Raw genomic sequence first — 17,740 nt, 5'->3', positions numbered from 1 at the left:
TAAAACACTAAAAACTAGAGTTTACCATTAATTTTTAACCCAACCATATGCTAGTACTATGGTAAACTTATGGAAACACATGATACAGTCATGAAATTGAATAATTGAAATAGTACGACCAGAACAATACAAGACAGAGTTGTAAACAAAAGAAAGCAATGATACATATCGAATTTTTAATCCCAATGCACAAATTAGGAACCGTAGTTTTCATTCAATTTATTTATCTAAAATGTACGCTTGGGTTAAACAATGGAAATTAACACTGTATATTTATATAAACGATCAATCTTGTATAAATAATAATAAATAATAGAATAAAACAGAAATTAAGGTGTTAGACCTTGGTTCAGGGAGATAACTCTTTAAATCAGTTATGTGTTTGTAAAAGTCAAGTTTCATCAACGTATTTTAAGCTTTTACCTGAAACTGATTGAAAATAATCTATGTATCATAGAAGCTTAGAAGAGTTATTTCCCTTATCCTAGGTCTACCTCCTTAAATAGAATAATGATGTAAATTAAGAGCATTGAAAGGTGAACTATATCTACAAGGAATACCATAAAAACATATTAAATATAACAGTCAATCAAAAATTAAATAAAATAATGAGGAAAATTATAAGTATTTACTTTCCCTGCGGTATATACACAAGTAAAATCTATAAAAATTTGCATAAAGGATTTATTCACTTAGCTATGAGAAATATAAGGTAAAATTTAAACAGTAAACACAGAGAAAAAATAAATAAAACTGTCTCTTAGATAAAATCTTTAAAACTAAGAATTTGAATAAAATAAAAATAAAAAGGTCCCATCACTTAAACTTTTAGAATAATAAATAAATATCACAGATCTTACACATCACAGTACGCCAGTCTAAAAATATGTGTCTTCAAACATTTTTTAAAACGACTAAGCGATTGTTCTTTCTTTTTGTTGACAAGGGCCCATGATTGGTAAATAAAATAATGTCTTATGTCTAATATCTACATTATTTTTTGTGGATCCCTTTAAACTATACCAGCGTTTAGTTATAAAATTGATTATGTTATATCGTATTAAAGAAGTAAAACAATAACTTTGTTAATCTAAGTAACTTTATTTCTTATATGATTTGGGATGTGTACCTAGCAAGTAGCTTTCTTCTCCAACAAATATTTTTCCTATGGTATAATTTGGCCCATCGTCGCCAGAAAAATCCAGCGTTCCTAAGCGGAATTTGTGGAACTTATTTGTAACAAAATATAAAAAACCATTATCTATGTGCATTCCATCTGCGAAATTCAAGGCAGTGGTTGGTGACAGTCTTTGTAATGTCCGCAGTTTAACTTCTTCTTCCCTGCCGTCTATTTGTATGTCTTGTGTGCGATCCCATTTTAATATATCATTAATTTCTAGAGCAGGTAAAAAGAAGCTTCTTGTTCCGGAAGTCAGACTTACAGCATGGTGTTGGCGAATACCTATCATTCTAACATTTTCATCAAATGTGATATTAACAGCGAAACGGTTTCTCAGTAAACTTGTAGGTATTTGCCATGTTTTGAAACTAGCAATGGAAAAATAATAAACAAATTTGAAATCTGACGTTGTTGAAATACTATTTATTCCTCCCCTACTAAAGAGTGTTTCTCCATTTACAGTTATATTACCCGCATTAGCTTCGCCTTCCATTGACGGATGTGAAAACAACCAAGATGTGTTCACAACCACATCAACAACAATAAGCTTATTTGCAATAGAATCGACAACATAGGCATACCTAGTTAAATCTTGATCTCTATCCAAAGTCAGATCCAATAGCACGGAGGATTCAGATAAAACCGAGTCTGGAAATATATGCCGAAACACTTCTTGTTTCGTTCTTATGCAAAAAATCACAAGTTTTCTACGACACAATCTTATGTTATTCACTTGACCTTCGTCCAGTACCCATAGATAATTCGTATTTGGATCTATCTTAATGCTTGAGGCACTTTGAATGCTTTTGCAATCTCCAGCTCTATTCAGTCTTAAGTTAGGAAATGGTTTTAAAAAGGATTTTCCGTTTCTTTTGATAACTGTGTTCAGACTTGCTGGAATTCCGGGCTTAAATGTCCTAACTATAGTTGTGAAGATGCATCCTCTTATCACATCCATATTAATTAGGGCAAGATTTTCAGGAATAAGCATCTTCTGGTCTATTAGCGATCTTTTCATTGGCGAAGGAAAATCATAATCAAGTGTCACCCATTCGTGCATAATTTTTATTTTGCCTAAAACAAATAAAAAGCATTTCATTAAAGATCAAAACCAAAATAGTCATTGTAAATTCATTAACTGCATGCCATTATGCGGATTGTAGGCATTTTCTTTCTGCAATAATAACCAATTTGAATTCATGCACATGTAAAAATGTTTATGTGACGTTATACTAACTTGAAATAGAGAAATTAGTATTTTCTTTATCGCACTCCTTAATTTTGTTATTACCAAACACAAAATCGGCAGCCTATAAGTAAACGTAGAGTAAGAAAAAAAAATGTGTCTTTTTAAAATAAGAGGGTCTAGGATGGGGGGGGGGGGTTCTTCAATTCGGTATTTTTTTTTTAATTTTTTCAAACCATTTTTCTATATTCTTTATTTATTTTCCCCATTAAAAATTTTCTTTATATTGTAGCACCCTATTATTCTCTATTATAAAAATAAGGAGATGTGGTATAATTGCCAATGAGAATACTATCCACCAAAGTTCTTTATTTTTTTCAGTTAGCCTATTTTTGCCTATTTTTGCTTTTTTTCTGCACTTTTTGACGAATAACAAGTTATCTTAATTTTTTGGAACATGAAAAATGCATTTAATAAAAAAAATTTCATACTTACAATTTCCGTTTGCGTGAGCAATAGCTATCATAACACAGATGCCAAAGAATGACAGTACAATGTGTCTTGCCATCATCGTAGTCCTGCAGAACATCACGTCTTGTTAATATAAAACAAATAGAATTAATGATGAATTTCACTAAAATTATACAAAAACAACTTGTATAAACACATAAAAATATTTTTTCTGTTACAAATCATGATGTATTGTTTTATGTGTACATGTCATGCTGCCCATCAAGGGCCCTTGATTGGAATAATTTTTATTCTTATTCTTACTTGTTAACAGATGTGACAGATGTTTGTGAACAGAATAAACATAAAAAAGTACATGAGGGTCTTGATGGGGGGTTCCTTCGTTTATTTATTATTTAATTTTTAGACCATTCTCTCGTCTTTATTTATTTCCCTATTGTTCTCTTTTCTTCAAATTTTAACGCTCCATTACTCTCTGAACATTATTTTTCTCGTTTCTATACTATTTTCCCCCAATAATCTACTCTCTATTCTGTAAACCCTCGTAAATGATAGCTATACAACAAGTAACCTTTTTCTTTTCTACTTCTTAATCCTTCTAATTTCACGGCCGACACTCGGCTAACCGAGAGATAGGTCAGTTAATCTATATTGAGTATGCGGTGGGTCTGTTAATCGGGTTGGCTAAATTCTGCATTGTTTCATTGTATAACTTTTTAATTATATTTATATCATAAAAACTATTCATGTCTGACAAAATGATTTGGAGTACTGAATCCAGTGGTGTAATTATTTTTTTTCAAGCTTCAATAAACGATCTATAAAATGAAAAGGCGAGTTACTCATCAGTACATTTACACACATTTTACACACACAAAATGTACACAAAAATGACAAGTTGTAATCCAGCGGATATCACAATAATTGATCACTTTATGGTAAAAGCATGAAACTTGGCATAGTGAAAGATTAAGGGGTATAGACAAAATTCAGATATGGAGCCACGAAAAAAAATGCAATATGGCCGCCAAATTCAAGATGGCCGACATAAGTATAACATAATTCACTTGATGAAGTCTTCCAATTTTATTGAGTTCAGAAGATGTTACAAACTTAAGGAAATACAATTAAGATATGTCAATTATTATTTTTTTAAACCTTATAATTATACAGAAATCATCAAAATGGCGTCCAAATTCAAAATGGCGCGTCAAAATGTCTAAGTTTGACAGTATTCGTATGTATACACGATCATTGTTTGATAAAAAGTTACCAAATCCGTGAAACTGATCATTTGATATCGACAAAGGCATACAATGTTCTTTTTTTCACATTTAAAGGTCAATGACCTTAGAAAATTTCACAATTTTCCTGAAATGAAAAAAAAATCCAGTGCAAAGAGTATTTCTTTTTTAGAAATGAAATAAAAAATTTAAAAATAACCTCACAAGTAACTATATAACATAACAACAGATTAAAATTATAATCAAAATATGATAAAAATGCGGAAAAATCAAAAGAAAGCACAGTCTCAATCAGTTTCTCTTTCACAGTCCGGTGAGCAGTTGCATAATGTTGTGCATTTCAATACTGCTTTCAAGAATTTACATGCATGACATTGAAGCTTCAGCAAGCACAGACCAGAATGGTGCCATCAAGTTTTTGCCAACCAAATAAATCTGGTGATGGTTTACTTGGATTTGCAACTAAACAATTGCCCCAAATAACACTACCTTGGAAAGCTGCATGTTTCGTATGTTCCATGAAAAAGTGCATCTACTCGTGTCGGAGGAATATTGTCAATTGTTCTTGTCTTCTGCTTGAATAACTGTTTTCTTAACTCATACACCATATTAGCTGTACTAGACCGATCATACAAAAGCACAACATATCGTTCTATTACTTTTAACACTTTTAAAATTTCCACATTTGGATTTTCAATAACCTGCAGAAATGCTTCTGACAACTCCTCATATACGGACCATGTGTCCCAAGCTGAATTCTTAACTTTCCCAGAAAAGCTTAGATTGTGTCACAACCAATAAATGAATGGAACAGTGGAAAGACTTTTAATATCAATGGTACTAGAGCAAGGCATAATCCATGAATTGAAATATATGGGAAGTTCTTTCCAGTGCCAAATCCACAGCTGTTCAGCCATTTGAATTCTCCTTTTCATGCGGCTGGGAATAAGGACATATCAATTGAAAGTTCTCCTTCAACTAATGAGATATCTAGTTGCTGAATCTTAGTACAGCTAATTGAAGATTTGATTAACTCTTTGGTAAAAGAGACACTCTCTGTGACTAGCATTTCAACATAAAATCAGATTGGTCAAATGTTTGAACAACGCCTTGAACATCCTCTGAAAAATGTTGGAATAAAGATATACCTGTACCATGGAATGAATCTTTTAACAAGATACTTCTTGGATTGTGATCAATGTTGTCTACAGCAGATGAAGTAAATAATTTTTGTAGTAGATTGGTGGAGCAAACAATTAATACCTTCTTGTCGGAGATAACGACATCAAGAGTCATTAATTCGCCATGGAAGTAGAATTTACTAACACTCGGTCGTAGGAGACAGACAGTCCAAGTTTGAAGAAAGTATCTACTAGATCACGTTTTCTAGTCTTACAGTGGATCATGATTCCCAAATAAGGACAAACTGGAGGTTCGTGATCTTTCATGTGTCGGTTGGATAGTTTCTTTGTACAACGATACATCACATGCTGTGCTATTGTTAATATCGACTGAGAATATGAACGATCCTGAATGTTGGGTTCAAACTGAATCATACGGACCAAAGAAAGCAATGACTGGGATACAGAAACTTCCTGACATCCCTTTGGAAAGGTTCCTTTAAATTCTGAATTTGATGCGAAAATATCTTTACGAACAAACCTAGCTGCCTTTGATATGTTGACAAACTCATTATCAAAGTCTTCTAATCATACTCTCTTCAATGAAGGACCAATGTTATCTTTGAAAGCAAATATGTTTTCAATGCTTTGTTTGTAAGCATATAAGTTATGGAAATTAAATACAATTCTGTGTTTCAGTCGTGTACTATTAACTCGAGATGAAACATCTGCACCTATATTATATGACATTTGATCAAAAACTGTATCATCTTTTTTTCCCGATTTTTTTTATTTCACAACGTGCAACGTGTTTTGCCATTTTTATTTCACGTACAGCCGTGAAAAAGGTTCGTTTTTCACCGTGTTTCGTGAAATCGGTAATAAGATCAACGTGCAAGAAATTGTTCGTTCATCGTGAAATGGCAATTTTATTTCGCGTTCTTCCGTGCAGATACCCCGATTTACGCCCCTCGTTAAAAGCCGTTGTTTGATTTAACATCTTATAGATAACATTTCATATTGATTAAACAACACACGATGTCCGAATGTTAATGAAAGTGGAATAATTTTGAATATCATGTATTGCCATGACCCTAAAAATCGACACATTTATACCCCTAGAACTTCTTTGAGACGAACTTGATACACGCTTCATCCACCACCAACATCCAACCTCAGTCAATGGAACAACTCAGTCAAGTGTTGTAATATGACAAAGAATTCCACAGCTTCGAATACACAATTTGATTCGATCCATGCCAGAGAGATGCAGAACATTGTTAGCCTTCAGATCACTGGAAATTGACAAATTTATCGGATGTGACTGCTTTTTGCAAATTGTTGTTTTATTATTATGTACATATATGACGCTAGTGTGTGAAATGTTAGCTCAATATCAAAGCATCGATTTGAATACACATAATAAAAAAAAACATTTTGCGCTTCATTTTTTTGGCAGAGTATGCTTGAAATTTGTTTCATTGTTGGATCAAATTTATATTAATTATATGTGCATGTTGGTAGAGTGTTCATTGTTCATCGATTTTTTTTCATTGTTGTCCCATTTGAACCAAGATATTTTGACCTTGTAGACTCTTTACACACTAGCGAATTATAAAAAAAATATCAAAATTACATCCATTTCTATTAAATGCTTTGTCCATCCTTATCATCACAAGTTCTCTAAATGGTGAATTGTACCTTTATGAAATATTAATAGCGTTAATTCCTATATACAGATGGACACTTGGGTAGGATCTTCAACGACACACCAAATATATGACAACTCTAGGTAGAGAAAATGGTTAATACAAAGGAAATAAATGGATTGACTACCGTACCAGTATTGTATATAATTAGTGAGAACCTAATATTAATCACTTATTCATATACCACTAACAAAATGAATATGAGAGTTCATAATGTGAAATTATAACTCCTAACTATAGTTCCTCTGGAAACCTTGTCGTAACAAATGCTATAATAATATTTGTTTCTGTTGGAACAAATATGCTATGTTCTTTATTCCGTCAAAAATAAATACTGTTATACAGTAATATTTTTCCCTTTCGAACTAATATCATAAAGGATCTTTTATTCCATAAAAAAAGAAACAATATTCGTTTTATGTTGTTCTTGGTCTGAATTGATTCCACACACAACACCATGCACAAGTGTGATTTGGGGGAAATCTGAACGATTCAGATTAGTAGGTTAGTGTCGAGTGCCAAATTTCCCCAAGAACGCCTTTCCCCCTTTCGTATATGTTTTTGCTTATTTCACCTACATTGGGGAGGAGGAGGGAGCACAAAGAAATCGTTCTGCAATATAGATATTTTATAATGTAAGCGCGTATATTTTTTCATTCTTCTTTTCTCTCGAAAAGATCAGATCTGCAATGACTGAAAAGAGTTAGTTTCAATCCCAGAGCAATTCCCAAATGTATGCGGTTTAATTTGTTTCCGCGCAGAATTTTAAGAACCAATCCTTTCGAAACATTAATAATGATCACAAATTCCCTTTTTTTTCGTTTGTGATATAATTTCTTTTTATCAGAAGAATTCGAATTAAAATTTACTTTTATTAAGAAATTTAGCATTTTAATTCACAGAAAGGGAAATAACTCAAATTCTTTCGAGCTGCCTCAACTATACCATTTAGAGTTACTTTCCCTTGTCTTTATTTATCAATAAAATAACGTAAGAAACTTTCAAAATTGACACCAAAAGAACATAAAAGGGGAACAAGTTTTGAGTGCCACAAAAGTATTTGGATAGTTGATTATTAGAAGAAGTGAAGCGAAAGATACCAAAAGAATATTCAAACTCACAAGTCAAAAACAAACTGACAATGCCATGACAAAAAAAACACAGAACTAAAGACTGAGCAACACGAACCCCATCAAAACCAGGGTTGAACTCAGGTGCTCCAGGATGGTAAGCAGATCCTGCTTCACATGTGGTACCCGTCGTGTTTCAAATGAGCCTACTTTAAAAGAATGACAGTGGATGGTTCTGTTCCGTGCGAGGAGTGTGGTAATCTCATAGGGACCAATCACGACCACGTAAGTCGATTCCTAAGAAAACGTAATGCTCAAAACCTGTGATTCTCTCGATGTGTACTCACGATAAAAGAAAACCAACTAATATGGTTACAATTAGATATACATTGTAAAAAATCAAAGATATAAAGTAAGTTGCTAATGATAAAAAAAAGAACCAATCAAAAGCAAATATGATTCTCTAAGGTGGAAGTAAAAAATGTTTTATTACCTATGAAATTGGTTGTAGGGGGCTCGTATTCCAGTCGGCAGTATGTGCAAGTTGACTGACATGTATTCTAGTTTGTATAACATCAACAGTTCTTATGAGTTAAGCTCTTTTCAATTGATTTATTTAGTTTGTTCTTCTATTGTGCGGTACATATAATATCAATGTACAAGGTTAGGGGAGGGTTAAGCGCTCACAAACATGTTTAAACCCGCCACATTCTTTATGACCCTGTCCCAAGTCAGGAGCCTGTATTTCAGTGGTTGTCGTCGTCTCATGTCTGTCATATTTGTTTTCGTAAATGTGTTTCTTATTCTATAGGCTGTTAGTTTTCTGAATTGAATCGTTTCATAAATTTCATGCGAGCCGTTTATAGCCGACTTTACGGTATGGATTTTTCTCATAGTTGAAGATCGTACGGTTGCCTATAACTGCTTACATCCAATTCATATGAAATTTGGTTGATAGTTGTCTCAATGGCAATCATACCACATCTCTTTATTTTATTTTATGTTATAAATAAATAGCATCCATCTGTCCCTTGTCCAGCAAAGACGGGCAAATACACGTGGATTCATATATTTTCGTGGTTATCATTTTTTGTAGATTAAGGAAAAGTTACATTTACGTCGGATATTTGGTTTCATGGTTTTGACAAAGTCTGCATACAATGTTATAGACATTGTAATTACTTGAAAATTGAAATTCTTGGTTCACCTGTTCCCTGTAATTCTACTAAAATTGGTGTCCAACGAGTTGTAATTAATCCACAGTAGTCTAGTCCTTGCTGTGATCAGATAAGGCAGTATCAACTACTCTAACAACCAACAGGCATAATTTTCCAACTGGGTTGAGAGCTTTGAGTCTGCTTTCATTAAATGCGAGCATTGAGTTTCTTAAATAAGTTATAATTGGTTATTTGTTTTGTGTTTTTGTTACCTGTTAAACAGTTAAATTAAGTGACGAGTGTTACAACATGTTCTAAAGTAAAACATGGGCCGAGTGGGATTTTATTGTTTGTATCGTATCATAAAGGTTTTCGTTATTTGGAGAATTTTGTTTTAAAGGAAGATTTTTGTATTGTTTGAGATGATTACAGCTTGACATATTGTATAGAGACCGGGTTTTTTCAGACGAGTGCATGTTGTCCTACATGAGGGTCTGAAATAGGTGTACAGAAAAGGGAAGAAGTGCAGAATAAAGAAAATAAAAGAATAAATAAAAATATACAAAAAGTAAAGATTATAGAATAACGGGGTGCTAAGATATTCGGAGTAGAGAATACTTGACAAAAATAAATAAGAATAGAGAAAAGTCATAAAAATTAAAGAATATAAAAGTGAAGGAATCCCTTCCAGACCTTCCTACATGCGTCTTTTTGTTATTTTTTGGTTGGATTGCTGTATCATTGACGAATTCCCCACATCTACTTGTATTCATATCCAGTGTACGTTAGAGTTCCATATACGATCTCTGGATGCTCTTGGTTTGAGCGAGGGGTTTTGAACACTTTCTCGTTTATAATCTATTGCATTTATACATTATTTTGTGTGATGCCGTTAATTACACCCGATCAAATTGAAATTGCTTATGTTATATCATAAAAAGTTAAAAAATAACTTTGTTAATCTAAGTTACTTTAGTTCTTGTATGATTTTGGATGTGTACCTCGCCAGAAAAATCCAGCGTTCCTAAGCGAACTTTGTGGAACTTATTTGTAACAAAATATAAAAATCCATTATCTATGTGCATTCCATCTGCGAAATTCAAGGCAGTGGACGATGACAGCCTTTGAAATGTCCGCAAGTTAACTTTTTCTTCGCTGTCGTCTATAAAAATGTCTTGTTTGCGTTCCAATTTCAATATACCATTGATTTTTAGAGCAGGAAAAAAGAAGCTTCTTGTTCCAGGAGTCAGACTTACAACATGGTTTTGACGAATACCTATCATTCTAACATTTTCATCAAATGCGATACTGTCAGCGGAAGGGTTTCTTAGTATACTTGTAGATATTTTCCATGTTTTGAAACTAGCAACACAGAAATAGTAAACAAATTTGAAATCTGACGTGGTTGAAATACCATTTATACCTCCCCTACTGAAGATCGTTTCTCCATTTACAGTTATATTACCTGCATTAGCTTCACCTACCATTGACGGGTGTGAAAACAACCAAGATGCATTTGTAACCGCATTAACAACAATAAGTTTATTTGCAATAGAATCGGCAACATAGACATACCTAGTTATACCTTGATCTCTATCCAAAGTCAGATAAAAAAGCATTGATGATTCAGATAAAACCGAGTCTGGAAATATATGCCGAAACACTTCTTGTCTCGTTTTTATGCAATAAACAGCTAGTTTTCTACGACAGAATCTTATGTTGCCTTCGTCGAGTACCCATATATAATTCGTATTTGGATCTATCTTAATGCTTTGGGCACTTTGAATGTTATTACAATCTCCAGCTTTATTCAGTCTTAGGCTAGGAAATGGTTTTAAAAGGGATTTTCCGTTTCTTTTGATAACTGTGTTTAGTGTTGTTGGAATTCCAGGCTTAGACGTACTACCTATAGTTGTAAAGATGCGTCCTCTTAATGATAACCAATTTGAATTCATGCACATGTAAAATGATGCTATTGTTTTAATCAGAAGATATTTTCTATATTTTTATTTATTTTCACCCTTATTCTATATTCTTTATATTTTAGCACCTTATCAATTTCTATCATAGAAATAAGGAGCTGGGATTAATAATACTTTGCACCCAAGTTTAGAAGAAGTAGATGTAATCTTATCTTTATGTTTTTCCAATTTGGCTCTTTTCCCTATCAATTTTTTCCCTTTTTTGCACTTTTTGCCAAACAGTAATAACATATTTTAAATAATTTGACAACTAAAAAAAATCCTTTAAATATTGTTTTCATACTTACTATATCTGTTTTGCGTGAGCAATAGCTATCAAAAAACAGAAACCAAAGACGAACAGCGCAAAGTGTATGGTCATCATCTTAAACATGTAAAACATCACTTCTTGTTAATTCAAAACTAATTTCTTTTATATGTAAAACAAATAGAAATAATGATGAATTTCATAAAAACTATAAAAATAGATCGATCGTTCACAGATGTGACCGTGTTGATGCACGTGTCGAACACTGAACAGGTCAAACATCAAATTAAAGTACATGAGGATCTTCATAAGGGAATCCTTCATTTCTAAATGCTTTCATTTTTAAACTATTCTCTATTCTTTATTTATTATCCCTATTGCTTTTTTCGTATCTTTTAAATTAAAAGTCCCTTGATATCTAATTTTCATTTTTCTTGCCTGTATTGCTTTATTATTATTATCATTTTTTACCGAATAATCTGTACTTTTTGATGGGATGAAAGAATGACAAACAAACAAATATATAAGAATTGAAAACCGTCCATTTATTATTAAAATGACGAAGAAGCAAAACAATGAAAAACACGTATAATGAAATCAATAAATCATATTTATAAACAACATATATGGTTATAATGACAAAACCTGATTGACCCATCCCTTCAAAGATGGGGTTACATTCGCCCATCAGAGATGGTGTTACATTCAAATATAAACACTGGCATATTGTTTAACCAAATAAAACATGAATACTCAATACCCATTATTAAACAAAATTAAAATATTTAAATTCAAATTGGTTGAAAAATAATGAAAAATCCGAACTAGCTATCCAGGAAGGGATGGGGGTATATTTTTTAGTATCAAAATTTTCCTGCCACTTCTAACTGCAACTGAAGCTCCTTCTGAGATCATATAACATGATCAGGGGAAGGAATAACTTGGTATTTACGTTTCCCCCGAATAAAGACAAAGAAGTATGCCGGTTTTGATAATACCGCCTAGTTTGCCAAAAAATCATTTTTAATAAAAATTAGCATTTTCGACATCTATGAAGTACTTTTTGTAGTTGAAAGTACGGTTTATTATCAATATTGATTACATTGGGTTAAAGACATTTTATATTTGTCTTTCACACCGGGAAAGTTTATGTACAGCAGGATTTATTGTCAGTTCTCCAACATTTGTCAAAAAGAAAAAACATTTCCCGTTCATCAACAAGTGTCAAAAAGTATATAAGCTTGGTATTTCATTTAGCAAATAAAAGTATTGTTATACGGAAGATAATCGCGATCTGTATTTGATGTACATATATGATATATGTTCATTGTCAGAAAATGTTAAATTTATTTGTATCACCTTCAGAAACAAGACGTAGCGAGTACAATTTTTTTCTGATGATGCACATGTTTTGTTTTTGTCTAGAAATTTACATCAGATACTTAAACATTTAGGTGTTAAAATGTAAATTCTTGTCTCTAATTTTCAAGCGTCGTTGTCTAAACGCGGACTGCATAGATGACCCAAAATGAACTGTTACGCAAAATGAAATATTCACAGAACCACTTGCTTAATATGGAAGCGGGGTAACATGACACTTTATTTACCAATGAAGCAAAATCATAAGTGTGTACCTGTTATTTTTGCAATAGTTGTCTGATTGTAGGATAAACAAAATAAGGTAAATAGTAAATGATTATGTTGTTATAATTTGATTAATGTTTTTGTCATGTAGCATTACCTTTTACTCCTTGTTACAACTGGAAGACAGAGTAGAATTCTTTTTTGCATCCATCATATATGTAAACAAAAGATCTGGCAGGAAGTTCAATGAGATAAGTATCTACCAGAGACTAAATGATGAAAACGTATGCAACTATAAGAGGTCAACTAACGGCAACCAAAAATGAGCAAAAGTCATATAGTATTATAGTAAGCTAGAAAACGCCCAATATGACCAAATGAAGTTAAATAAAATAAGTCAATCTTAATAGGTTTTTTGGTGGGTTTTTTTTAAGAAAACTTCTGTTCCTTGCATAACTCATAGCGTTATCATTTACCGAAATGAGTTCTTGCTCACTGTCTTATAAGATAAAAAACATCGGATTGCTATTTACCTATTAACTGAAAATTCATATACTGTCAAAACACATTGCTACACTGTTCCCTTTGTAAACATGTACCTCTTTAAGGATGTACAAAATAACTAACTAAATTACATACTAACTTAAGGCCGTTCGTTTTCTCGTCTGAATTGTTTTACATTGTCTTATCGGGGCCTTTTATAGCTGACCATGCGCTCGGTATGTGCTTTGCTCATTGTTGAAGGCCGTACGGTGACCTATAGTTGTTAATGTTCGGGTAATTTTGGTCTTTTGTGGATAGTTGTCTCATTGGCAATCATACCAAATCTTCTTTTTTATATTATCTCGTTTGTGCCTACTTGCTTGCTAATCTGCTTGCTGACCTGCTTGCTGACTTCCTTCCATCCATCCTTCCTTACTTACTTACTAATTACTTACTTACTTACTTTTGAATAAAGTTTTGCAAAAACATTACATATTACTTCTTTATTAAAATGATGATATCAAATTATTTCGCACACGACAACTTTCCCCGTTTTATAGCATGTAACAAAGAACTGGTTGCTATTTTTCTTGAAACGTATAACCCATGGTTGATGTATTCCGATACTCTTAGCTGGAATAATTCTTACCAGCTTACCATTTTTTGTTATTTGATGAATATTACCAGAAAAGTATGCACAAATATAAAAATTCTCATCACAGTCTACGTCTATACCTCTCGCGTGTTTCATTTTATCATTTGTGTAAGAAAATACCTTTGTCTTATTTACAGTTCTGGACACTGTGCTTATCCCATCCGAACAAATATAATCACTCCGGTGTTTTGCAAATATAAAAATGCTGCCCCCGTTTGTTATAGCTTCTTCGTTTTTGACACCAGTCGAAGAGCAAATCTAGGTTATAGCAGGGCTACTTGCAAGAATAAATTCCCCGTTAACATGACAGAATCCATGAACTGGATATGTGAATGCAACTTTGTGGCACAGCGTCATATCCTGCGTGTTGATGATAAAAATTGTTTTCGAATTGCTCGAAACTCCAGCTCTTGTTCCTTTTATTAGAGCTATATCGTATGGTTTGGCTGATAGCTTCAGTTCGGAGAGAATGTCTCCATTGTGACTCAATTTCAATAATTTATACGAGTGACCGTTTGTAAAGATAAATACATCTTTCAAAAAAAGACCACTTAGATATACAGTCTGTGCATTTAAGTCAATACATTTTATTACATTAATATTTCCAGTGTGAAAGTTTATTGTTTTCCCCAACGATAGTTTTGGAAATTTTGTGCTGGTTTCAACTAGTTTAACCTCACCTATAATTGTGACTCGTTTTGCAAAATTTTCTGCTATATCATTAGCTTGTAAATGCATAGAAATATTCTTAATTTCGCTCATACCTTTGTTAAATGCTTCAACGAATTTTTCATTATTTTCGCTAATTCTATTGATTTCCAGTAAACATTGCAGTTCGGACCCATGATGTAAACACGTATCATATATAGCAATCCAGTTATCAACCGTACTCTTCAGACTTTCAAGATCTGTTGACTCTTCAGAAAGTTTCAGGACTGTTTCTTTCTTTGATTTGATTATTTCGTCATTGACTTGTTCTTCAATTTTGTTCAGATGCTCAATAATGTTATTTTTCATGGTACTGACCTTTGTAAGAATAGCTTCCACCTCTTTTTCAAAATCGGTCAAATGTTTTTTTCTGTCGCGTATCAAATTGGACATTTGTTTACTCGTATCATTAAGTTCTGTAGACAATTCCATCGCTTTATGAGATTTTTTTATGCCTGAAACTGCCTTCTCGATTGTGATTACGTCATCACATTTCCTGTGCGATAAAGTGGCACATAATGTACATATTGGTTTAGAATGGTCAACACAGTAGGCCTTTATTACCTCCCCTGAATGTTCTTCGCAAAATATCAACGAAGGCACGATTTCTATTCCGTTATTAGTTTCAATGTCCTTTAGTGATATGATCGGGTGTTTTGCAGAAATCTTAAATGATTTGTGGTATGTTTCGCAAGAACTGCAAAACGCCTCATCGCAAACTGTGCACAAAGACCTCGCCTTTTCTGATTGATTGTTAACCTTACACGAATCACACATTTTTTCGTTTTTTCGAATTTCCTGTCTATCCATCATTGATGTAACAAAATGGTTACCTGGTAGTTGTTCGGCCCACGTCTCCAGATTACCCGTTGACTCTTCCATCAAAACATCCTGTCGACATATCGGACACTTAAATGTGGATCCAGTTTTTCCCTTGTCCACGGAAGACAGAATGTAGGTATTTATGCATGTCTTGCAAAACGTATGGAGACAAGGTAAATATTTGGGTACTGCAAATGTCTCTAAACATATGGTACAAGTTAATAAATCCTCAAAATTATCATTGTTGTCCTTTGCAGTCGCCATTATAAAAACGTAGACTATAAACTTCCTTGCTACCTGATAGATCGATATATTGGCTGTCTGAGTTATATTTAGATACACTATATAAACAAGTGTACATAATTTTAGCTGTTGTTATGTATGAACCAGATGTAATACATTTGTGATGGCATTTTGTTAGTTTTGTGTGATTTTTTATTTTAGTTAAATTATATGTTTTGGAGTTTAGTATGACGTTCATTATCACTGAACTAGTACACATTTTTGTTAAGGGGTAATCACGTCTCCGGGTATGGGATTTTCACGCTGTGTTGAAGACCCATTTGTGGGTTTCGGCTGTTTTCTACTGTTTTGTCGGGTTGTTGTCTCTTTGACACATTCCCTATTTCCATTCTAAATTTTATTTGGTTGTTTGTTATTTCGAAAAACCAGACTTTGCACAAGGTCATGTTTTCTCTGAATGTTTATGACGTCTTTACACTAAATCCATTGGGTGTTGGATGTGTACGGATTGATTGTTTAGTTTTTGATGCATGATTTTTTTATTAGTTGTAAGTGGCTTTGAACTAGCTGTCATATAACTGCGAGTACTCTCAGATCTGTTCCTAGTATCTTTTTGTTGTCGGGATGTACATGTACCCGGCCACGTCCACTTGTATTTTTGTCCATCTGATGAGTTAAGCCTTTTTCAACTGATTTTTATAGTTCGTTTTTATGTTGTACTGTTATACCACTGTCTCAGGTTAGGGGAGGGTTTGGATCCCGCTAACATGTGTAACCCCGACACATTATTTATGTATATGCCTGACCCAAGTCAGGAGCCTGTAATTCAGTGGTTGTCGTGATGATGTGTTACATATTTGTTTTTCGTTCATTTTTTTTATATAAATAAGGCCATTAGTTTCCTCGTTTGAATTGTTTTACATTGTCATATCGGGGCCTTTTATAGCTGACTATGCGGTATGAGCTTTGCTCATTGTTGAAGGCCGTACGGTGACCTATAGTTGTTAATGTCTGTGTCATTTTGGTCTCTTGTGGACAGTTGTCTCATTGGCAATCATACCATATCTTCTTTTATATATTGACTATCGATTGCCAACTTATTTAGTCTTACATGTTTCCCTATACTATTGTATTCACAGTAACTGTCAGGAAGTGAAGTGTCTTCTTAATTGTAATTTGCATTACTTTTAAAATAAAAAGGTAAGACATGATTATATAAGTTCAGGACACATAATTTCTAAACGTACTAACAATAAACAAAGGGAAATTTATATCACCTGCCTCTGTAGTGACTGAAGGTTATCTTTAGCTTCGCTTCAACTTGTAAATATGTCTTGTTGTCGATCCAACTTGATCATATATAGTTGACTTCTAGCCTCGAAAAAAACTTCTTGTGTCGGAAGTCAGACTAACAGCATGGTGTGGACTAATACCGATCATTCTAACGTTTTCGTCAAATAAGATACTGGCAGCAGAAGGGCTTCTTACAGTATACGTGTAGAAGTTTGCCAAGTTGTTAAATTATCAGCGCTAGGTAGCTAGCGGAGAAATAATAAATAAATTTGAAATCTGACGTTATTGAAATATCCATTTATTCCTTCCCTACTGAAGATCGTTTCCGCATTTACATTTATATATCAAGCCTAAATACAAAGTTAAATTCTATGATGAGTTTCTTTACAACCAGTTGGTCGATGCCACTGCTTGTGGAGTTTTAATTTCCCGAGGGAATCACCAGCCCAGTTGTCAGCACTTCTGTGCTGCCATGAAATTGTCATTGATATGGTCATATATAAACATTAACTGTTTACAAAACTTTGAATTTCATATTGAGCATTCCAACCTGAGAATGACCAATGACGTAAAAAAACACAAAAA

The 17,740-nt window shown here is 33.1% G+C and overlaps 3 protein-coding genes across 3 annotated transcripts; all 3 read right to left on the bottom strand.

The window, feature by feature from the left end:
* Nucleotides 1-1,100: 1,100 nt before the first annotated feature.
* LOC134692487 (major royal jelly protein 1-like) lies at nucleotides 1,101-3,021 on the bottom strand. The gene is made up of 2 exons (XM_063552941.1): nucleotides 2,862-3,021; nucleotides 1,101-2,254 (listed from the first exon to the last, which is right to left on the bottom strand). Exons 1-2 carry the CDS (start codon nucleotides 2,953-2,955, stop codon nucleotides 1,101-1,103), a joined length of 1,248 nt encoding a protein of 415 aa, XP_063409011.1. The 5' UTR covers nucleotides 2,956-3,021.
* Nucleotides 3,022-10,100: 7,079 nt separating this feature from the next.
* Nucleotides 10,101-11,093, bottom strand: LOC134692486 (L-dopachrome tautomerase yellow-f2-like). The gene has a single exon (XM_063552940.1). The coding sequence runs from the start codon at nucleotides 11,091-11,093 to the stop codon at nucleotides 10,101-10,103; it is 993 nt and encodes a 330-aa protein (XP_063409010.1).
* Nucleotides 11,094-13,957: 2,864 nt separating this feature from the next.
* LOC134693469 (E3 ubiquitin-protein ligase TRIM45-like) lies at nucleotides 13,958-15,906 on the bottom strand. Its single transcript, XM_063554301.1, has one exon. It carries the CDS (start codon nucleotides 15,881-15,883, stop codon nucleotides 14,348-14,350), a length of 1,536 nt encoding a protein of 511 aa, XP_063410371.1. The 5' UTR covers nucleotides 15,884-15,906; the 3' UTR covers nucleotides 13,958-14,347.
* Nucleotides 15,907-17,740: the final 1,834 nt, after the last annotated feature.

The sequence above is a fragment of the Mytilus trossulus genome, chromosome 12, assembly GCF_036588685.1.
Source record: "Mytilus trossulus isolate FHL-02 chromosome 12, PNRI_Mtr1.1.1.hap1, whole genome shotgun sequence".
NCBI lineage: Eukaryota > Metazoa > Mollusca > Bivalvia > Mytilida > Mytilidae > Mytilus > Mytilus trossulus.
This window is presented reverse-complemented; position numbering and strand designations above follow the sequence as displayed.

Coding starts and splice junctions, on each gene's coding strand:
- LOC134693469 (XM_063554301.1), bottom strand. CDS start 15,883: ATGGCGACTGCAAAGGACAACAATGATAATTTTGAGGATTTATTAACT.
- LOC134692486 (XM_063552940.1), bottom strand. CDS start 11,093: ATGAATTCAAATTGGTTATCATTAAGAGGACGCATCTTTACAACTATA.
- LOC134692487 (XM_063552941.1), bottom strand. CDS start 2,955: ATGTTCTGCAGGACTACGATGATGGCAAGACACATTGTACTGTCATTC. Junction 2,255..2,861: donor TGCTCACGCAAACGGAAATT/GTAAGTATGAAA, acceptor TATTTGTTTTAG/GCAAAATAAAAATTATGCAC.